The sequence below is a fragment of the Micromys minutus genome (genome assembly GCF_963924665.1).
Source record: "Micromys minutus genome assembly, chromosome: 6".
Taxonomy (NCBI): Eukaryota; Metazoa; Chordata; class Mammalia; order Rodentia; family Muridae; genus Micromys; species Micromys minutus.
The window spans coordinates 2,636,758-2,660,573 of record NC_137975.1 but is presented as its reverse complement, the minus strand read 5'-3'; the positions used below and the strand labels follow the sequence as shown (position 1 = coordinate 2,660,573).

General features: G+C 38.1%; 1 protein-coding gene across 1 annotated transcript in view; it reads left to right on the top strand.

Annotated features, from left to right (window-relative positions):
* SWT1 (SWT1 RNA endoribonuclease homolog) overlaps nucleotides 1-23,816 on the top strand; it is a 48,588-nt gene that overhangs the window by 1,897 nt on the left and 22,875 nt on the right. The window contains exons 3-14 of the mRNA XM_080918038.1: nucleotides 1,385-1,471; nucleotides 2,760-2,843; nucleotides 5,397-5,455; nucleotides 6,008-6,695; nucleotides 10,430-10,489; nucleotides 12,357-12,495; nucleotides 13,757-13,858; nucleotides 14,536-14,724; nucleotides 16,136-16,229; nucleotides 18,090-18,235; nucleotides 20,059-20,219; nucleotides 21,469-21,607. Coding sequence (XP_080774164.1) covers nucleotides 1,385-1,471; nucleotides 2,760-2,843; nucleotides 5,397-5,455; nucleotides 6,008-6,695; nucleotides 10,430-10,489; nucleotides 12,357-12,495; nucleotides 13,757-13,858; nucleotides 14,536-14,724; nucleotides 16,136-16,229; nucleotides 18,090-18,235; nucleotides 20,059-20,219; nucleotides 21,469-21,607 — 1,948 coding nt within the window. The remainder of the gene's footprint in view (nucleotides 1-1,384; nucleotides 1,472-2,759; nucleotides 2,844-5,396; nucleotides 5,456-6,007; nucleotides 6,696-10,429; nucleotides 10,490-12,356; nucleotides 12,496-13,756; nucleotides 13,859-14,535; nucleotides 14,725-16,135; nucleotides 16,230-18,089; nucleotides 18,236-20,058; nucleotides 20,220-21,468; nucleotides 21,608-23,816) is intronic.

Here is a 23,816-nt window from a genome sequence, read left to right as displayed (position 1 = left end):
TAATGAATGGTATTTACTTGGTCTAAAGCAGGGCTGGAAAAGTGAAAGTGGGTTAAGAAATGGACAGAGAACCTGTGGTTTCAGAAGGAGTTGGAAATAGCTCAGAATAAAAATGTTGATACACTGAGGAAAGTCACTCATTCATTCACTTGAATATTTCTTCAGTTTTTTTTTTTTTTTTTTTTTTTGCTTTGTTCTTTTAAATGAAATCTTACTCTGAAAAACTTATGCAGTTCTGTCTGCCCTAGGACATGTAGCAATTCTCCTGCTGTAGCTTTTGAAGTGCTGGGATTATAGGCATATTTTATGTATTAAGTTTTTTTTTTTTTTTTTGAGAACTTAGAACTTAAAACCTAAGTTTTTAATGTCGAACACTTTCCAAGGAATGTAGGTCTAGTAGAAAGCCAACTATATGTATTTATTTAGATCCAACTATATTCATCCTTGTGCAAAGTAAACATTTTTATTGCTTACTGTGTGTGCCTAAGAGTGGCAGCATGTGTGTCAGTATATGTGGAAATGAGAGGACACTCCTACCATGGACTAGGAGATGAAGCGCTCGCCAGGCTTGTGCAGGAAGCACTTCTGTCCAGTGAGCGTCTCACCAACTCAAAGTCGTTTGTGTTCACTTTACTCTGCTTCCTTAAAAAAAGTTCTAGGCGAAGTTATCTCTATCTTACAGAAGATGAAACTGGGACTTAGAAAAATGTATGCAGTTTGTTTGAAGTACCACACAGTGAGTGATAGCGTATTAAGAAATGAATTATGGTTAATCTATTTTCAGGTGTAGGTAGAGCAAAATTAGCAATCTTTTAGGCAGTCAAAAATGCTGATCTGATGCTTAAAGGAGAAGACAGAGATTCAAGGCATTGTCTTAAGGAGCATTCCCGAAAAGTTGCTGGATACCTGAAAGAGCAAGAGAAATGTGACTTTAAAAAGTGAAATAGTGAGAGAATCCAATGTTGAGAGTGATGAGGAGTAGTTGCTACACAGAGGGCATTTAAATCTCCATCAGGGGCAAACCTACTGTGATTCCGAACACCCTCCCCTTGGAGTTCATGTGTCTTTGGAAAACTTCGAGGCATCTGATAGCCAGGAGAAAATACTTTTAGGTGTGGTTTTTTGGGAAACTTTTTCTTATGGGAGCTCTGAGCCCTTAGTATCTCTAGATAAACCTGATGTTCCCAGTAAAATAAAGTTGTTCTCTTTCCTCAGTGAAGGAAATTGAGAGTCCCTGTGAGTCTCTGGTTTAGCGTTTGCTGAGCTGGATGTATCAAGAAATGAAAATAATTCTGTGAAATTTCAGTCCATTATAGCTAAATAAAGGATGGCTTGTGATATATTTTTACTGTGTTAAAATATATGTTTTGAATGTTTATTTTAGTTTCTAAAGATGTCTATCAAAGAATCTTGTGGAAAGGAAGAAAAGTCTCAGAAAAAACAGACTACCTCTTCACCAACTTTTGATGAAGTAAGAATTTTAATTTGCTGACTTGATACCTTTTCAAAAAAATGCGTAATGAAAAAAATGTGCCTTAATGTTAGAGTGAGATGTGAAACTTAATTGCAGATCTACGAGGTAGTTACTTTTATTATCGAATGGTAGATAAGAGTTTGAGGCTTACTAGTTCTCTTGTTCTTCTCTGCATGTGCTGTCTTCAACTGTGAGGGCGGTCTGCCTTGACATCCCAGCACTGTTTGCTCTAGTCCATTGTGCCTTTTCCTTGACTTTCCAGACTTGACTTCTGAGATACTTTGCTTTGTTAGTTTTCCTTGACTCTCCGAGACTGTCTCTCAGATTTTTTAAACTATAACCTTTCAAGTACCCAAGCTCAGTTCCATTCTTTTAGTTTAGGTCAAATCTTAGTACATGCAGCTGGTCCCTGTCAGTTTGTCAGCTTTTTCTTTTTAACATACTCAGAGGCTCACTCCTTCCATTCTTGCTGTTACCATGATCTTAGCAAACAACTTGTTTTCCTTAGTTATTCCACTGGTTTCAAAATTCTCCCTGCCTTTGCCTTTGGCTCCTCATGGTTTATTTGTAACACAGTGGCCCATGTGCTCCTGTACAGTACGAGTCAGGTTACATCACATCTCAGCTCCATACTTTCTTGTGGGTCCTCATGTTAAACGCCCCTCCTGGGACCAGGAAGGTTATCCGATCTCCCCTCTTTATCCTTCCTTTCCTGAGTGCTTGGATTGCAAATGTGTACCACTATGTCTGGTGTGTGTGGTGCTGGAGATTGCACACAGGGCCTTAGATACACTGGACAAGCCGTCTACCAACTGAGCTGCATACCCCGCCCCCGTTTCTTTACTTGGTCTCCTCCATTCAGCTAGTCAGTGGAGTTTTTAAAGAATACATGTAAAAACTGCAGATCTTTCTACTTAGAGCTCTTCACCTTTCTTGTCCAACTTCTTCATTTTATTTCATCTACAGCATTATCTAGCATGCCAAACATTGTAGGTATTTCTATATTTCTAAACTATGTTTAACCTTTATGGAGGTAAGAACTTAGGGTTTATTTAATTTTTTTTTAAGACTCAGCTCATGGTCTGTTATATCTTTGGTAAAATATCAGGTACTTCAGATAACATTGTCTTAACCCTTTCACGTTTAAGATCCACTGGAATGGGACGTGGGTTTTCTCATGGACTGCATCTCTGTCTCCCGGTGTTCTCAGCTCATTTGTCAATGAAAATGTCAACTGCTAATTATACTTCTCTGCTCATTTTTTTCTCCTGAATGACATTCTTAGGACAAGAAAGAGGCAGAAATTTCAGCAGCTTCTACTAGTTCAGAACACTGTGTTAAGCCTGTTTCATCCAAGAAGAGAAAACTGGTAAGTGTTCAAGATATCATAACTCAGTATTATTTTTTCTTGTGTTTTTTTTTTCTTCAAGAGATTGACTCTTACTATTTTGCTGAGCCTCGTATCCTTGGACTCTGGATGAATCAGTCCTGTTTAACTGTCTGCAATAGTTGGAACTAGACTTTATACTCAGTATACTTGGACATAGTAAAGTTTTAATGCATAGTTAGAGGATTTATGATATAAAGTTTCCCCCTGCATTTTTCTATAATTTTTTCTGTTGTGCTTAGATTGTGAAAACCAGTAGAAAACCCAATGTTTTGTTTATCCTTTTTATTTGCCACAAGTAATATTAGGTTTGTACTTGTTTGCTCATATGAGTGTGTGTGTATGTGCAAAGACACAAGAAGCCAGTGTTGAGTATCTTCCTCCATCATTCTCTTCTTTCTGAGGCAGGGGCTCTCACTAAACGAGCTTACTGATTTGGCTCGGCTGATTGGCTAATAAGTTCCCAGGATTCACTTGTCTTTACCTCCACCGTGCTAGATCAATATTAGCACTCAGGCAGCTAAGGCTGGAATGATTGCTTTAGGTTGGAGGTTAGCCTGGGTTAGTTACACAGCTATAGTTCAGCCTGGGATATTAAGCGAGATTCCCATTTCCAAAGAAAGGAAAGAAAGAAGAAAGGAAGGAGGGAGAAAGAAGGAAACAGTAAGAATAGGTTACAAAGGATTAAGATGGCATTTTTACACTGTAAGACTGACTAGAGCTTGTTCTGCATGAGTAAGCGGTGAGTAAATGTGAACGCCTTGGCAGTGTTCTATGTATTAAAGTTTAAAAATTCTATCTACTTAGGCTATATTAAATGTATTAAACCATTTCTTTCAATAATAGATGAGTCATAACTTAATATAGCCTTTTCACTTTATAATTTTAGCACTTAGCATTTTGACCCATTTGTAATAACAGATTAAGAGACATATTATTAAATGTATGAAATCCTTTTTTGTATTTATAAATTTTTTTTATGTAACTTAAATTTTTTCTTTAAAACTTTTGGTTAAAAACTTACACACACGCAGATACACAGACACAGACATTGGCAGTTTCCACAGAAGTTAGGGTCAGAATATGGCACATGTGACAGCGTGTGGCGCTGTCGTCCTCCACAGACTTGTCTGAGATTGTTTTGAGAGCCATCACCTTTAGAAATTTGTTTGTGGCTTTCTTGTTTTGTCATCGTAGATTTGACTATTAAACAGACAATATATTGCTTGCAGCATAAACATTCTCTATTAATGAAGACCTTTTGGTGTTGTGGGCTGTTTCTTAAAGCTTTTATGTAGCTTGCTGAGGGCTGCAAAAGCTTCTGCACTATCTTTCACAGAGCATTTTCTTAGGAGTTATTTGTGTTTTCCTGAGGTTTCCTTTTCTCACAACTTTTTGCAGCTACACATTTTTTTCCAGTTTTATCTTGGGTCAGTCACTGTTGCGTGTATGGTCTGTCACTGATTGAAATACAGTGAAGTACGTGATTGTGATTAAAGTTGTTTTGATTTGTTCTCTGTGTCAGTCTCTCAGTGCTGGGGATCAGACCAAAGGCCTTACACACACTGAGCGCACACACTGCCGGCCCCAGTCTCGTCTCTGCCAAACTAAACTTGGTCCAGTATTAACTAGTTTATCCCTCCTCACTGTCTGCTCCCCTCGCCATTGCTACTCGACAGACTCCCTCTCCCTCTTGTAGATGCAGGTATTTAATGAGCTACTTTAATGGTCTCTTATATCTATCACACTTGCAACCTTTATTTCTTCTCCCCAACCCCTTCCAACACCAGGTAGAGGGAGAAAGGGGTGTGGACCTCTTTAATTCCTGATGATTGAGAGTGTGGAGTTCCCTGGGGGCAAGGCCAGTCTTCGGGTCTCTGCTTACATCCACTTGACAAACAGCAGCAGCAAGAACTAGCAGCCTCCTGGTACAAGAGACAGTCATAGTCACCTGCTGTAAAGCACCCTCTTTTCACAACCCTGGAATCAAAACAAAAACATAGTCACATAACATAAACTGAGTTTTTAAAGAAACCAGAATTTTCACTACACCTTCTCGCTGGGCTGATTGATTTTTCTCTACCGAATTCATATCACTTACTGGTTTCAATTTTCCCATGAGTATTTCCCATCTTTTAATGGTGGGTGTTTTGAACTTTTAGCACATACTTCTACTTTGCACGTTTAGTTACATCCTTACAGTTAGGCTAGTTATGCATACTGTTTCTGTCCCTTTAGCTCTTTTATCTGGACCCTCTGACCACATAGATGCAGTGGTGGAATTGAGTCAGACAGACGTGTTTCAGACCATGACCTTGCCACTAATGTTCACTATGATGATCAGAAAGATGCCAAAATGTGTAAGCTTTGGGTGCTTTGTCTATAATAAAGATTATAATGTCTGCCCCAAGATTAGAAAGATAAAGTAAATATATTATGGCAGCCTATTCATAAACACAAATGTTTTTCATTCTTCCCTATGAATGCAACAACAGCACACAATTTATATTTTCTAAATTTTTTTTTTAATTTCAGAAACCAGATGATACAGACATTGTATACTACAATGCAAACAGAAAACACAGTCTGAAAAGGTAAATTCTCTTTTTATCTTAATATCTTTTTACAGTTTTGGCTCAGAATTAGACTAAAAACATCTTTTTTAGTACTTAGGATTGAACTTCAGTATTTTTTGTGTGCTAGGCAAGCACTGGGCTGTATCTACACCCTTGGGACTTAGGGACAGAGTGTTGTTATCTATGTAGACCAGGCTGGTGTGGAACCTGCCATGTAGCCTAGGTTAGATCCTGTGGGTTTTTTATATAAATTTATTTATTATATATGAGTACACTATAGCTGTCTTCAAACACACCAAAAGAAGGCATTGGATCCCATGACAGATGGTTGTGAGCCACCATGTGGTTTCTGGGAATTTGAACCCAGGACCTCTGGAAGAACAGTCAGTGCTCTTAACCGCTGAGCCATCTCTCCAGCCCAGCAGTACAGACTCTGAAGCACTGATCCTTCAGCCCTGTTTCTTAGATTTCTAAGAAGTTTAGAGTGAGTCTAGTTAACTAACCCAGTGATAAATTACAGTAGAGTGTATATCAGATATAACTAACCTAAGTTTCTGTGCTGCTTTACAGATTGAATGTAGAAGTTGGCATGCCTAAGAAGAAACCAAAATTCAGTTCTTCGACCCAAGTAGCATCATATTTAAGTAATAATAATCAAATTACTTCACACAGTTGTTCATCAAATGGAACTAAAGATACTAAACTTAAAGACTGTAAATTGACAAATAGTGGAAGTAAGCTTGATTATGAAATAAAAAAACATAGCCACATTGAAATTACCAAAGATATGAAATCCAAAGCTAAAGACCAGACAAAGGAAAAGAATTGGTCTTCTTTACTTATTCAGAAGAAGATGAAAGAACTCAAAGAAAAAAACAATAAAGACAGTTCTGAAGAATTGGAGAAATGCAACAAAAATGAACTTCCTCAGAATTATAATTTCAGCAATATAATCAAGGAATCATTTGAATCAGGAAGAAAGAAAATCAGCTTTAAAATTCCAAAAAAATCCTCTAGTACCCTTCAGAAGCCTGTAGAAGAAAACATCTTTAGTATAGATTCTAGTAAGTCAAAGATTAAGCAGGAGGAGAAGGAACACTTGCAAAGTCACCAGATGTCATTAAATCTGGCCAGGCACAAAACTGAAAACTTGTTTTCAGATTCTACACATAAGCAGACTGTTGGTGAGAGGATAAGAAAGTATCATCTCGAGCACCAAGAAACGAATGGTTCAGATTCTAAGGAAAGCCATGCACAGGTAATGTATAAAATAAAGGGTTTGTTTTTTAGTAAAGGTATTTAAAATACTCAGGTTTTAGCTGCTTCTGCTGTTGATATAATCACAGAGGACTGACTAATTTAGTCATGCAGGAAATGTATCGTCTCCTGTATTTCTCTTCATTCTGGCTTCTTAGGATGTTCTTACCACCTGGGTTTGGAATCACAGTACGATATCTGGGGTTTTGTGCTTTGGGACAAAGAACTGGACAGAGACATGTAGATAATGGTTAGCAAAAGGAAAGAATTTATTCAGAAAGAATTCTAGGCAGTGACAGTTTATCAGAAGATACGCTTCCAAGCTGGCCAGGGCAGAGATGAACTTTAGCCATTCAGCTTCCTACCCACTGCACAAAGAGTTACAGTTTGGTGTTACTTTAGTGTGGACTTTCTGGTTTATTTTAGCTCTGGACTTTTCTGTGGGTGCTCTGCTACATGTGGTTCTACGTACAGCCGTGTGCATTGCCTTATCACATCTTAAATTAGAATCTTACTCTACCCAGAGTGTATAGTATTATAATAGCACTTTCAGAGACTCTGCTTGTGTCTGTGGTAAGAGCTAGCCATTCCTGGGGGCGATATGTGTGTCCATGTCAGACATCTTTTCCTACTTATTTTCCTTATATGCTAATTTTGGCAAGGCTCTGTGAAACTGACTACTGCCTTCTGCTTCAGTTTCATGGCAGATGTTAAGTGTTTGTGGTTATGCAAAACCATGGATGTTTTTATGCGAATGTGATTATGCAAAGAGTCAGTTCCCATAGTCCTTTGACATAAACTCTGTCAGTCTTTTATGCTTTTCTAAACTCAGATTCACAAGCCTGCAGGAGTTATATTCTAAAGGGCTTATTTTTTTAGTAGATCACTTTCTTAGTTTTATTGTTTAGACACTGCAATAAAATAGCCTGTAAGAGACACATGGTCTTGATTTTAGAGACTCATGTAAGGAGAGAAAGTTCTTTAAATATAATAAAGTGCTCAACAGCCTTGGTACAGTATAACTTAAGAGACACTGACTAGAGAGACCTACATTTATACTGAGAATAAAAGAATGGGTGGAGACTATCAGGTGAAGGTGAAATGGAATAGGATGGGGAAGCAGGAATATTCTAGGCAAAAGGTATTACACTGTTTATATGAACAGCAGTGTATCCACTGAGATTTCTTGCTTCTAGTGTACACACTTTGATGTGATGGTTTGTATATACTTGGCCTGGGGAGTGGCACTATTCGGAGTCGTGAACTGTTGGAATAGGTGTGTCACTGTGGGTGTGGATTGTGAGACCCTATAAGTCAGTCTTCCACTAGCAGCCTTCAGATGAAGATGTAGAACTTCAGCTCCTCCTGCACCATGTCTGCCTGGATGCTGCCATTTTTCTGACTTGATGATAATGGATCGAATCTCTGAATCTGTAGGTCAGCCCCAATTAAATGTTGTCCTTATAAGAATTGCCTTGGTCATGGTGTCCACAGCAATAAAACCCTAACTAAGACAGCTGATTATAAAGAAATAAATGGTGGTCCAGAGAAGTAGGCTAAAGAGCACAATTCCAAGGCTCAAAAGTCCCAGTTCCCTGGGATTCTGATCACCTCCCGAATTTGTGTATCACAAACTTTTCTTGTGCCTGTGTTGATCTTACGTGTAACCCTGGTAGAGATGCACTTCCAGTCTTTCTGTGAGCTGGCTTCTTTCACATACTAATCTTGATGCCTCTGTTGTGCCGCAACATGAACAGAATCCAGGCTAGAAACCTTGGCACATTCTATTAGATTACATTGGCATTTGTGAATCACTTTAATAACCTATCTCTGACCTTTTCTATGGTGAATAAAATTATTTACCTTTAAGAGAAATTTTAGAACTTGGGAATATTACAGCATTGGCACTTTTAACATCTGGGTGTAAAAGAACATAACTAATCCTAGGACCTCGGAGGTGGAGGTAGGAGGTTCAGGAATTTACAGGAATTCACTCTTAGCTATATGTGAATTGAAGGCCAGCCTGGACAAAGCTACACTGCGCTTTGTCCTAAAAACAAAACGAAAACACACAGAATCTGTAGCATTGTATGCTTATATAATCCCAGTACTCTGGAGGTTGAGGCAGGATATTGTCACAAATTCAGGGCTAGCATGTTCTGCATATAGAAGAAGAAAAGAGACAGGCACAGAAAGAAAAGTACTGGGTGGAAGTGTCGGGTTAAATAGTAGATGATTTTGTGCTGTGTCAGTTTGAGTGAGAATGCCCAGTAGTCCCAGACTGATGAGCCAACTGCAACGGTTAGGAAGGATTTCCTTGTTGGAGGAGGTGTGTTGCTCTGGATGGCCTTGAAGATTTCTAAAGGCCAAGGCAGGCCCAGTGTGTCTGCCTGCCGCCTGTGCCATGACCGTGTTTAACCGTCTGAAACTATAAGCAAGCTCCCAGGTACCTTGCATAAGAGTTGACTTATGGCGTTACTTCATAGCAGTGGAACAATAGCTAAGACTGTGTCATAGGAAAGTGTAGCATTTTGTTTTGTATCTCATAGATGGAAGAGAGGCTCTGAGAGGCAATGGGGATCAAGATGGTCTTGTTTTCTCATTTACAGTCAGTTTGACTCCAGATGAAACTGTTGTCCTCCCTCCACAGATTTAATAAAGCATAGTAAGGTGCAGCCTAAGTAAAATGCCCACTGTGTATATTTGTAGTAGGTTTAGGAAATTTCAGAGACAGCTAACTAATTTCCTGCATCCTCTCTGGAGGTCAAGTGAGGTTAGAGAGCGTTGGGTAGGACCAGTGTAAACAAGGTCACATAGGAACTTAGAATGTCTAGTTCCAGGCAGTTCCTATCATTCTAGCTTCCTTGACATTTCTTAGTAAGAGAGAAAAGGAATTATAAATCTTACAAAATATTAAAGTGCTGGCACAGAGTTGGAATTTATGGAAAGATATTTCAGACTCTATTGAAAAACAAAACAAAGCTGACCTCTAGTGCTCTCTTGTGTATAATACAGCTCTGGGTTTTTGCTTTTTCTCTTTGGGTGTAATACAATTCTTAGATGTCTCCAGTTTGGTTAGGTCACTTTAAGAAGTGGCTCTGTGAACTTTAGGGCTGTGATTTCTGAATAAAATTTTTCTGCCACTGAAAGCCTGTTTATCTTTATGATGGATATTCCTTAGGGTGGTATATAATTTTGCTAATGAAAGATGAGTATTTTAATGACTATAAAAGTCCTAAGGAGAATGACTCATGTTTTATGACTTGGTAGCACAGGGCTCTTTCTTCTAGAGGTGATTTCTCATATAGGGGCAGTTTTATTCCTCAGGGTGTTTACTGATAGCTAGAGACATTTTTGTTTTGATGTACCCACAAGGCTGAAGGAGAGAGCTGACTTCTCCAAGTTGTCCTCTGATTCACACACACACACACACACACACACACACACACACACACACACACACACACACACACACACGGGGCTGGGGTTCAGGGGTGGGGTGGGTAGAAAGAACCAGTTCTGATAGCTGAAGGAGAGAGCTGACTTCTCCAAGTTGTCCTCTGATTTACACACACACACACACACACACACACACACACACACACACACACACACACGGGGCTGGGGTTCAGGGGTGGGGTGGGGAGAAAGAACCAGTTCTGATAGCTGACAGCTTGAGTCCAGAGAGGCTGTTATACATTATACAAGGCCTGACTCGACCCTTTTTCATTTCAGAGTTTTGAAACACCATGTTCTTCAGTGTCGTCTGAGAATATCCAAGATACAGATGAAGAGGTTACCGATACACTTATTTACTTTGATTATTTTAAAGAAATTCAGAGTTGGTTCTTTGTTCCTTTTGGGGGGGTTGTGATGTGGGACAGGGTCTCACTATCTAGCCCAGGCTGATTTCAGGCTTGTGATCCTTCTCCTGTCTTGGCCTTACCTCCTGAATGCTAGCATTACAGGCATATGCCAGGGTGTCTCGCTAAGTAGTTTCTATTTCTAGTAAAATGTCTGTAAAAGCCTTAGCAGTATGAAAATAATGATGTCTATTTAAACTCCATACAAACCCAGTTCAGTCTGTAAGCTTTAACAATTTGCCGGGGCCAGGGATGCAGCACAGTCAGTGGGCTTGACCCTAGCATTGGAAAAAATATACTGGGAGAAGTCTTTACCTTTACTTCCCTTTTGCTTTCACTTCTGATAAGATGATCTGTTTTAAATAGAGTGATGTTCATGAGCCACAAATTACTTTTCTTTTGCTTTCATGTTACGTTTTTATATGTATATACCTAGAGTTGCCAAAATGCAATGCGACTTCTACACATTCTTTATTTTCCTATTCAGCAATAAGATGAATTTGTTAACGAGTGAACATGAAAGTTCACAGTATTTTATTTTTCCTATTGCTTTATTTTTTACTTAGAATCTCCAGTCTTATCTTCGTAAAACTATTCTGTATCATTTTATGTTGTCTTAGTAAATTAAAATATTCATTAACATTTTCTATATTTTTCTTTAAGTGTTTATGGATAATCTTTATTTGTAATAGTTACTTATATTTTTCTGTCTTAAGAGTCAATGCTCCTTGATAGGAGACTGTTTATATCTGCTTTAAAGAGAATATATTTTGGTTTCTTCTTCTTCCTTATTCTCTTCCTCCTCCTCTTTAAAGTCTGAGACAGTTTATCACTGGAACTCAGGCTGGCCTTGTTCCTGTTGTATAAAGAACACTAGCCTTGAGTTCATCATCTTGTAGCTTCAGCCTTCTGAGTGCTGGAATTATAGGTGTGTGCCACCATCCCCAGCCCATAGTTTAATTTTTTTATATCAAGATATTATCAGAGAATACTTGTAAAGTGAGAAGGATGTTAAGATTTATAGTTCAGAGCCAAGGAGATGGCTGTAGGTAAAGGTGCTTGTGCACAAGCACCCTTGTTCCCTAGTACAAAGTAAACTTAAAGTGGGGTACAGTCAGTAATAAGAGGGTTAATGTTTACTTTCTGATGGTTGATAAACAATATTAGAAATCTCATGGACACTGGTTGAGACATTTTTGTTTTGTTAGTGGAGCCAAGGATTGAACGCAGAAGTTCATACATGCCAGGTAAGCTTTCTATCACTCAGATATAGCCTCAGCTCACACTCAGTAAGAGAAAGCTGACTCAAGTACTTTGAGATGAGAAATGAGAATGAACTTACTTTGAGGTCTGTATAGTAGGTTTTATATAAGGACTTCACATGACTTAAAGTATAAACTCTGTTGGGTCATGGTAGTGCATACCTTTAATCCCAGCACTCAGTAGGCAGAGGCAGGCAAATCTCTGAGTTTGAGGCCAGCCTGGTTGACAGAGGGAGTTCCAGGAGAGCCAGGGCTACACAGAGAAACCCAGTGTCAAGAAAACAAACCGAAAAATTCCTAAAGAAAATAGGTAAAATTTAATATTCTTTATAGATGTTAAATTAAAATATGTAGTAATGAAACAGTGTGCTTTCTTGAGACTCCAGAAAGGAAGTGGTTTTAAAGCTGGTTATAAATCCATGTTTTACTGTGTTGTCTATATTTCTGTGAGGTATTTTTGTGGTGTCTTGCTTACTTTCTTATTAAATATCTGTGGTAAGTAACTCAGCTACTTCACTGGAGCCTTTTACAATTCAGATGCAGATAGTAGAAGAGCTCCACGCTGCACGTGTAGGGAAAGGCGTGGGTTTGCCTGTGGTCCCTCCCTCTGGAGAGCTAATGAGCATGGACATTGACTTGGTGGAAGATGATGGACACTCTGCTGCTGCGACACTGGGTATGCTCGTTTTTAGTGGTCCCTTCTTCTCTAAGAATTGACATGTCGGTATCCAAGTGTCATAGTGTATAGGTAAAAATGTTAAAATGTGTTCATTGAAAATCATAATGGTATATCTCTTGTTAGACATTAGACATTTTCTCATTCTCAAGGAGTAGTGAAGTTATGCACTGTCCTCTGTAACTTTTAGTTCTTAATTATTCTCCAGAGCACTGACCAGATAGTTTGCTTGAAGGTTTTATTTTCGTGGTTTCCTTGTTAATGCCATAACCTTTTGGTTATTTTAGCTACTAGGAACCAGTGATAACAATCAAAGTACTGGTGGTACAAGCCTGTTGTCCCAGCACTCAGGTGGTTGAGGCAGGAGGATTAACAGTTTAAGACTATATTGGACTACAAAGAGTTCCAGGATAGCCTGTTCTACATAGTCTTATATATTCCTTGTCTCAAAATAAATAAAAATAAATAAATAAGGTTACCTGAATCGGTGTACCATATTGAATTCTATGTAGAAATTATAGTTCTACCTTTTGTCCATATTTAAAATATTTTATAAATTTCTAAGCATTTTCCTGTATGATTTAATAGGAAATTTAAACAGATCTTCACAAAGGTCTTGTGAAATAATTCTACTTTTACATATTTTCTTTCACTTATACATATTTAGCTTTTCAGTGATATTATTGAGGATGTAATAAAATTAATTTATACTTCTTGAGTGCATAGCTACCGAGGATTCAGGGCAGGATTTAGAACCATAGTTACTGCTGGGCAGGTCAGTTTTTGACTAAATCATATCTCCAAACAATTTATGATAGTTTACTTGTGTGAGAACTTAGGATTACTGCTTTTTCCCTTAAGAGGTAAAGGAACAGGAATTTTGTAGTCCTGTTTAAAGGGTTCTTCCTATAAGAATGCTCCTAAAATACTTGTATGGGGAGTTCTCTGGGCTTTGCTTTGCTGTCTGTTTCTGCATCTCTGCTTCACTGGGCCTTATCCCGCTGACCTAGACAAGTCCTTTACCCTCTTCTGCCCAGTCTCCATGGCTTAAACAAGGCTGTGGGTTCCTCAGGGAACCCTTGACTGGAAAGGAATTTACATGGCAGCCAGCTTGGGAATCCTGCTATTGATTCTCATATAGCATTAAGCTTACAAGACAGGTTTTAAATTTAAAAGAATTATCTGTACTTCTGTGATACCAAATGTAGTCACAATTTATTATCATCAAGCGTCGTGAAATTCTAACTCTGCTCTTCTCTAGCAAATACTGCCTCAGACAAAAAGCTTCTAATTGTTATTGACACAAATATTCTGATGAATCATCTCAAATTTGTTAAAATTTTGAAGACGACAGAAATACCAGGTATTTATAAACTGTTCACAGATTCGGATTTTCTTTTTTGAGTTGATAACTTTATATTAACATAGTTGTTTTTCTCACGGTCATACTCTAGCATCTGAAGTTTTTAAGAAGATACCTCTAGTAGTGACATCTCAAAATCTAGAACACACTTTTAGAAGACACTTACGATATTTTAAAATTGTTTATTGTGAAATTGTTTGCATTGTAAGTCTTGCTTATAGGAGTCATATCTGCCAAATTTACTTTTTTTGTTATCTGGTAATTTTTAATGTTTAAATTAATTTTTAATGTTTAAATTACTGTTTAATATTTAAATTAAATTAAATACTAAGGTATTCTTTTGACTTTTACATCCTCTTTAAATTCCATATTTTAATTTTATCATTTATTTGTGTTATGTGAGCGTGCTTGTGTGTGTGTGTGTGTGTGTTTGTGTGTGTGTGCACGTACTCGAGTGTGTATGCCACACAGGATGAGTATTAGTTATAGACAACTTGTAGAAGTCTCTTTCTCCTCCCACCATGTGAGTCATCACATGCATTGGCAGCAAATGCGCTTGTCCACCAGCCATCTCCATGTCCTGGAGACTGTACTTTAAAACTCTGACTTCTGTAGAAATTGGTTTAGTAGCTCAATACATGTTAGATTCTTTAAAAAAAAATATTTCTACTTTTTAGGATTTGACATACTTGTGTTAGTAATTCCCTGGGTGGTTATGCAAGAGCTAGATCGAATGAAGGCGGGAAAGTTACTAAAACATGTCCGGCACAAAGCTACACCTGCAATTCATTTCCTCAACGACAGCCTGAGAAGTCAGGATAGGAAGCTATGGGGTCAACCATTGCAGCTGGCATCCCAGAAGCTCTGTGAGTGTCATTCGCCGTTGGTGTGCCTTGATAATGATCTGTTTGGGTGATTACTTATTTTTGGAAGGAAGTGGTTTAAAATTTAAGCATGTAGGTCTAGATTGTGGAATGTTGTAATTTATGGCTCATTTTGGGAATCCTCGGTTTCTTTTATTGTTTTTCCTATATTTTCACAGGCTGTGTGTGTTAGTATTTCTCTCAGAGAGATGACGTTTTAGTCATACTTGGCTATTATTATATTATTATTACAGAACTTTTCTATAATGGTTTACATTTCCATTCCATCGCTTCCTCTTCTCTCCCTCTCCCAACCCTTTTTCTTCGCTTGTCCCTCCCCTGTCTTCCCTCCTTTTCTGTCTTCTCTCCTCACTTTGTGTGTTTTCCGCCAAGGTGCCATGCTTGTCTTTTGTTGTTGTTGTTGCACTTCTCTAAATGCAGTGTTTAGGTGTTAAAGAAAAGGAGGTGCAAGAAATGTAGTTACATACCTTGTAAACTGAGAACATTTCAGGGAGGATGCAGCCACATCTGAGTGTGCTGAGACTAGAGGCCATAGTTTTCGGGTGAGAGTTTAGCGCTCAGACCACACCTCAGTCCTCTGCATTCAGACTTGTGAAGACCTTATTTTGCATCTTCATTTTATTTAGTGAGTTTTCTACCTTTCAGATACATTTAAAAAAATAAACACTTAGACAAGTTTTAGTTTTACAACAAAATTGAGCAAAAGGTATGGAAATTTTCTTACCCTTTCTAGTCCCATATATAATAATTCTCTTATAATTAATACCTCTACCAGAATAAGGTCCTAGCAATTAGGAGGCAGAGGCAGGCAGATCTCTGTGAATTTGAGGCCAGCCTGCTTCATATGGTGAGTTCTAGTCTACAGAGAGACCCTGTCTCAAAAAAAACAAAAAGAAAAAAAAGGCATTACAATCTGTGAACCTACATTGATGTGTTGTTTTTAATTTGTAAATACTGCCTTGATTAATCAGGTGATTTATTTTTTATATTTGTGTGGGTATATTTTTATGACGTGTATATACACATGTGCGTGCGCGCGCGCGAGCACACACACACACACACACACACACACACACACACACACGCACGCACGCACGCACGCACGCATGCACGCACACACACACACCCCTCTGTGAATGAGAAAGCTAGAGGTTGAGAGTTTGGCATCTTCTTGAAGCAGGCACTGACTGAGCTATTGTCCCAGCCAACCCTGTCAGCACTCCAGCTTTTTCCCATCACCTGCGTCTCACTCTAGCCCAGGCTAGCCTTCATTTTGTGGCAATCTTTCTTTCTCAGCCTCTTGAAAACAGGAATTACAAGCATGAGTCAGCTTGCTCAAGTCCTGTGTAGATTTCTGGTGTACTTACTAATAGTTGCTTTGCTACATTTGCAGATGGATTGAGTGATGAGAACAATGATGACCGAGTATTAAAGTGCTGTCTTCAGTACCAGGAATTGTTCCCGTGTTCTCTTGTTATTCTGTGCACGTGAGTTTCATAGTCGCTTTGCTTTTTAAATACAATACCTTAAGGCAAAGATATTTGTTTTAGAAATTATATTTACCAACTCAGGGATCAAATAGTTATTTTATAAATCCACTACTGATCATACGCAGCTATTATTTTTTAATGATATGTGATTCCAGGGAATGTGATACTAAATAGGTGACATTTTATTTTAGTTTAATTTATATAGTATTCAGAATACTTTTGAGAGAGGAAGGGGAAAATTAGTGTCCATCTTAAAGAATGTTTTAGTTGCATGAAGTAGGAAGTTATTCATATCAGACAGACAGACAGACAGAGGGTCGCTTATGTTCTCTTGTGTCCCAGGCGTCTCTTCTGTAGCCAGTTTTGACTGGAATCTTAGTTGTTAGCCTGAGCCTGCAGCTTTCCTAACTTAGCTTTCCTGTGTTTAATATAAACAAGAACTGCTCCATAGGTGTGTCAGGTAGTGTGTGGAAAGGAATTAGGGTGGGGGCTAGCACATTGTCATAGCTTTTTTTTTTTTTTTTTTTTTTTTAACTGAGACAGGGTTTCTTGTCATGTAACCCTGGTTGGTCTAGATTTTTGTTTTTTGTTTCACCAAAACTGGGTTTCCTTATGTATTGCTAGCATTTTGGAATTGATTTTGTAGACCATGCTGGGCAGCCTTGAACTCAGAGGTGCTGTGCCAATCTCCTGGGCGGGCTTGGAACTCTTATGTGGAGCAGGCTGGCATCAAACTCACAAAGAGCCACCTGTCTCTGTGCCCGAGTAGTGGAGTAGAGGCATGTGCTGCCACAGTCAACACGATTTTCCTTTTTAAAGATTTATTTATTTTATGTATGAGTACACTGTCGCTGCCTTCAGACACACCAGAGGATGGCGTCGGATCCCACTACAGAATTTACAACATTATGGGGCATACCAACAGTATTGAAAGCAAAGAAGACACTCCTGAGGCTTGGAGTGTAGTGCAGTGACAGCACTTATGAGCACCTACAAGGCCCTAGACTCAGTTCCTTCTCCAGAAGGGAAGGAGGGATGAACTCCTAATACAGCTGAAACAGTATTAGGAGTCTGCCATTCTGTCTGTTCTCTAAATCTTTACTCACTATCTGGCCTGGTTACTTTTACATACTTTTTTGTTTGTGAGGAAAAAAATGTACTTATATTGCAATGCACAAATATACTAATGACTGTCAGCATTATCAAATTGATAGTGGCATAGTTCATATTTCTCTTAATATTTCCATCATCCTAGAAAGTACTGTTATGGGTTTCTTTGCCCCCCCCAAAACCCCCCAGCGTTTTTTAAGACGAAGCTTAGGAGCTAGAGCGATGTCTCAGCAGTTAAATGCATGCACTGCTTTTGCAGAGGATCTGAGTTTGGTTTCCAGCCTGATGCTGGGCAGCTTACCTATAACTTCAACTCCAGGGAATTTGACAGCCTCTTTTGGCCTCTGGGTACCTGTGCATGTGATGATGCGTGAGCAAACATGGGTGAAGAAAATAAAAGGCGTCATATAGAAATTGTGAACTATATCAGTGCTCAAAGAGAAGTCTATAAAGCTTCAAGTGATCTAAGCTTTAGTTTTACTTTTGTAACTTTTAATTATGGGTAGCTATGTCTGTGTGGGTGTGTGCACATGAGCAGGAGCGTCAGGTACTGTGAACAAGCAGAAGCACTCTTAGCCTGGAGAGTGACTTCTCCAATCCCATGTTTTTAGTCAAATTCGTTTCTAAACTTTTTAATCGTTTTTAATGTTAACTAGTTTTAATGTCATCAACCTTCACCTGTGTGCTTGAATTGGCATGTAGTTGAGCTTCTAAAATGTTTTTATTTTTCCCTAACCCCACCTTTAGGGATGATAGAAATTTAAGAAGTAAAGGCCTGATAAGTGGTGTGAAGTCACTCAGTAAAGAAGAGCTGGATACAGAGATAGTAAATTTAACTCTGAACACAGATTTGTGTCATCAGCCTTGCATTTCTAAGCAGCAGTTGAAAGCAGGTAATCTTTTTACTATGAATATTTGGAAATATGTCTTATGTTCTAATATTTTTAGTAACATTTGAAACTCATAACAAATTTTCATCTTGTACATTTAAAGTAATAATAAGTTTAGAACACTTGTTTACGTACATATAAGTGGGGGGAGGGAGGATGTGAGACTACGTTTTTCCTGGAATTTGCTCTGTACACCAGGCTGGCCTTGAACTCACAGAGATCTGCCTGCCTCAGCCTCCTGAGTGCAAGCTGGACGCCATGTGCCAGCACTGCTGGGCTGGAAAGAGTCTTTGCAAGTGAAACTTACTGATGCTTTTGTAAAATTTAGTTTCATATTCCTAACCCCTGTTAATAGAGAAAAAGCAAGCATCACACCACTCTAGTAAAACAGGAGTTTTTAAAACATTTAAACTAAAGAAGTACAAGGGCAGTGCTGCTTTTTTATTAGAATAATCTATTCTGTGACTTTATATTTGATTCACTGTTATATTGCATGACACTATTTATAAATGTATCTTAACTTTCCCGTCTGTGGGAAACCTTCTTTCAGTGCATAGGAGTCCCAGAGTTCAGTTTCCAACATCCACATTGTCAAAACCGTGTAGAATTCTAGCTTCAGGGATTCTGGTCTCTTCTTTGTGGGGAAAAGTAATTGTTGAGGTTTTTACATTTGATATACTTTTATAGGTAATTGTATAAATATTAATGCTTCCTTCCCTTTTTGAAAGTAGATATCTTTGTTATGATATACAGAATGACATTTGGGAGGAATTATAGAATATTTTATTTATTTATTTTCAGAGTAAACTTTTAGTTTGCTCATTATATTATGGTCAAACTTTAGCTGATATTCGTAGAGCGATAAATCACTTAATATTTGAATATTGCCATAAGAAAATTGCAGTTGTTTTTAGATATAAAAGTATAATGTTAATGAAATGGTAAAAGCTTATTTTGAAAGAAGATGGCATGAATGTAGATAAGCCAGAAACTTTGGTGATTTAAAATGATTTATTGATAATGAATTGAAATAATGTACTGTTTTGAGGAAGAACACCAATTTTGGTACAACTGCTAGGTATTTTAAAAAGAAACAGAAAACTAGGCATTCTTGTAAGTCTTCTGTTTGAAAATACTAAAATTCATCTCAGCACTGAGAAGGGGAGTGGACACAAAGTCCTTCCCCTGACCAAGAAACTATTTGTGATTGGTACCTGCTGGAGAAGAGAAAATCAGTTTCCTCCAGTGGAGTCTCGCTGGGTATATCAGCTATAATCCAGGGCTAACACAAAATGGACTCTTTTATTTTTTTCTCCTTTATTTTATTTTGGAATATATTTTGTCTTTTTGTTTGTTTGTTTTGATTTTTTTAATAATAAAAACCAAAACTTTAATGTTCAGAGATAAGCAATATAAAATAAAACCGATTTCTGCACACACACAAAGAAAATAATAAAATTGAATTTACTTAAATGACATATTTTCCTCTAATATTTCTATTTGAGTAAAAAAAAACATTTTAGGCTGTTTGTTTGGTTGGTTTGGTAAATAAAAATCCTGAGTGTGGACTGAGGACGTAGCCACTGGTAAAGTGCTTTCCTAGCATCTCCTCCTTCGTGATGGATCCTAGTCCCACACAAACCTGGCATGGTGGTACATGGTTGTGGTCCCAGCACTGGGTAGGGTAGACAAGAGCACCCAAAGGTCAAGGTCGTCCTCAGTGATATTGGAACTTTGAAACCTGCTTGTACTGCTTGAAATCTAACCCCTAAACAAAACCAGAGAGAACGTCCTCCTGTAGTAACACCTGGAACTCTGTTTTAAAGAGCCACCTGTAGGAGAGACCTGTAAGGAAGACCCTGCAGACTCTGGGCTGTCCCTTCTGCTTGAGCGCATTATATGTGATCTTGAAAAATGTCTCGGTACAGCTTTATCGTCAATATTAGAAACAGAAATGAAAATTGCTTTTGGAAATCTTTGGATGGAGGTACCTACTTAACTATATTTGTTTAAATTTCTTTCTACTATTGATGGTTGTTATCTTAAAAGGTATTTGTAAATTAAAAAGCTTTACAGTAATCCATGTTTCACATTTTCTCTAAATTTTATAACTTAGAAAATTTTAAATTGATTTTATATATTTTATGTTTGTGTATGTATGTGCACAAGTGTGTGTATATGTGCAAGCATGTGTTTGGTCATGGTGCTTCTGTGGAAATCAGGACAAGTTGACAGAAATTGGCTCTCTTTTTCTATCATGTGGGTCCTTTGGATTAAACCCAGGTTATCAGCTTGGTGGTAAATGCCTTAATATGCTGAACCATTTTGCCTGCCTTTTGATAATTATATGATAAACATTTCTTAAAGGTTAGGACTATATAGTATTTATTTTACTTTGAATAGAGCAAAATAAATAAGTTAGGAAAAATGAGGAAGGGTGTGTGTTTGTTTGTTTTTTTTAATTAGCTAATAATTATTGTGCATATGAATACTTGGTCTAGAATCCTTACAAGTCTCACACGAGGACTCATGGCTGAGCTGGGAGCATGATTGCTTAGCATGCATGAAGCTAGAGGCTTTACTCCCAGTGCCACATAAACCGTGTGTGTCTATTTATTTATGTTTATTAGTTATCTATAAATATGTCCTTGTAAGTGTAGCAAATGATAGTACCATTTGATTATTTTTTTCTGTATAGATTCCCTCTGGTAGTATGAAGTATTTTGATTATGGAAAGGACCATATAGAAAAGTAAATTGAAAGGCTAGAGTGGCTACTAAGTCATTAATAGCATTCGTTCTTGCAAAGGCCCCAGGTTCAGGTCCCAGTGTCCATATGACCACCCACACTGTAACCCCAATTCCAGGGAATATGATGTTTTCTTCTGGCCTCTGAGGGGACCAGAGACACAAACATGCAGAAAAACTCATACACATTTTAAAAAGCATTAATTTTAAAAAGAGGTAAGTTAAGGTAACTTTCTGGTTTAAAACTATGCTGTTTCACTAATTACAGTTTGCTTTCTTTGTGTACTAAAAAGTTATGAAACTAAAGAATAATATGAATTTTATAAAAATCAGTGTAATAGACTTAAAATTTTAAATTGTGATTAGTACTTCTTAATTAGTCTGACTAGCTATATTTTTATTAGGGATAGCTGTAGAAGTTCCTACATTGGCATGTTTACATAGTAGGTAAAATAAATCAGTAGATAATGACTTTGTAATGCTTTCTAGGTGCTGTATTTGAAACCACCATGGACTCTAATGAATCTATTACAGTGCTTTAGAAAGCATTGGTTGGCTGTATTTGGATTAGTTATGGAAAATAACTTGCTTGTAACTATTGAGAGCCTGCATGAAAATCTCTCTAAAGGTATGATGAGTCTTTTCTTTCACAGAAGTTCGTTAAAGCACTGGTGTGGTGGCATATGTTTGTTAATCCCAGCTCTTGGGAGGGAGAGGCAAGAGGACCAGAAACTTCTGTCATAGTGAATGCAAGGCCAGCCTAAGCTATATTGGACTCTTCCCAACAAACAGACAGACAAACAAACAAAAAACAGCCAAAAATGGGCTGAGAAGGTGGCTCAGTAGGTAAAGTACTTGCTGTAGAAGTGTAAGGGGTGGTGTGCTCTAATCTAGTGCTGGGGAGATGGAGACCAGTAGATTTAAGGGGTTGCTAGCCAACTAGTTCAGCTGTAGCTCCAAGTTTGATGATATACTGCTTGAAAAAATAAAGTAGAGAAACAATTGAGGAATACTTGGGGATGTTAAGGACATGCATGCATAGGTACCTCAACATACACATGTGCACGCACACTCGCATGCAAACATTAGAAAAGCTAGGGAGATGTCCAGTCAGTAAAATGCTTGCAAAACAAGAATGAAGAATTGAATTCAGTCCAGCACCCATTTAAAGAAACTGGGTGTGGTAGTTTGTGCCTGTAATCTCGTGCTTGGGAGGTGGAGACAGGGTCCCTAGGGCTTTTTGGCTGGTCGGTCAGTTTTTGACACTGTCTCAAAAGGTGGGGTGGGGAGTGAGGAATCGGCCAAACCTAGAGCTTACCAATATGGCTCCTGATAGCCAGCTTCCTGTGGTGAGCCCATCTTTTCTCTTTGAGTTTAGAAGTACACATGTGTGGGTCACCACACTTACCCAGCATTTCTAGGAGTTCAGGGGATTTGAACTCTGATCTTCATGGTTGCACAACAAATACTTTAACTATTGATTGAGTCATCTCTTCAGCCCCACGAGCCGCTTTTAAAGTATATATTAATAAAGTTTATATATTCATGATGTCTATAAACATTAACAATGATACCATTATTATAGATGGTTTCAAAAACTTTTGCCCTGCTGCTATTGTGTGATTGTCTTCTTAAGGATGAGCAGTACTCTGCCCTTACATGTAACTAAAAGGTGATGGGTAGTAGTTATTTGATATGGTGGCTATATCTTCTTTTATTCTTTTTGTTTTTCAAGACAGGATTTCTCTGTGTCATCTTGGCTGTCCTCTGTAGCTCTGTGTAACAGGCTAGCCTTGAACTCACAGAGATCCATCTGACTCTGCTTTCCTCCTACTGGTATTGAAGTATGTGCCACCACTGCCTGGCTTGGCTGTATGTTCTATTAAAAATTATTTTTGTAGTCACTGGGTGCCTAGTTATTGGCTCCTGGTCTGGATAAATCTGATACCTTTTGTTTAGTGGCTTATTGAGAAAATATAACTTCTTCTCTAAGGTAATTTTGTTTTGAGATATGATCTTATGTTGTGAGCTGACCCTGAATTTAATATGTAGTTTAGGATGACCTTGAACCCATATTTTTTTTTCTGCTCCGCCTTCATGTGCTGAGATTACAGGTGTACATCACCATTTCCAGCTTTTAAAATGATTTTAAATTAAAAACACAATGATGTATAATTTTGTTCACTGTCTGTGGATAGCAGTGTCCATAGCTCTTGCCTTGTACGTGGGTGTGACCTCAGTACACCAAGCCTCGTCCTTCTGTCAGTTCGCTTTCATTGTCTGTGCATAGAATTCATCCCTATTTTGCTTTCCTTCGGAATTTTAAGTGGAAATTGAATTGGTTCAAGGGTATAAGCTCTATTAAACACGAACTGCCTTGGAGAAGCACTCTGTAAGGAAGCTGTAACAGTGAGGTCCGTTAGCTCTACAGTCTGTTCCATGTGCGGCATCTTTCACTTTTCCCCAGAGGAATTCAAACTAGAAGTGTTCTCACCAGGGAAAGTGGCGATTTGGTGTGGGAGTGGGAGTATGAAAAAAGTGAAGTCTTGGCTACAATCGTCTTTTCTTTCTTTGATCATTAACTGAGCTCTTTTGTACAAAGAAATAATATAGCATTTTCAATAAATCTTGTTTTACATGTGATAGAACTTCAAGTTGAGTCATGACAGGAGCCATATCTGATAAACATGCTTGCCTCTTAACATGTGACTCACCTTTACAGTAGTCATCTGGATGTGAGACAGCTTCAGCCTTGAAAACTCTGTGCTTGCACCTTTTGTTTAGTGATTAACCCTTTTAAACGGAATTTATTAATTCCTTTTACTTTCTTTTCCATT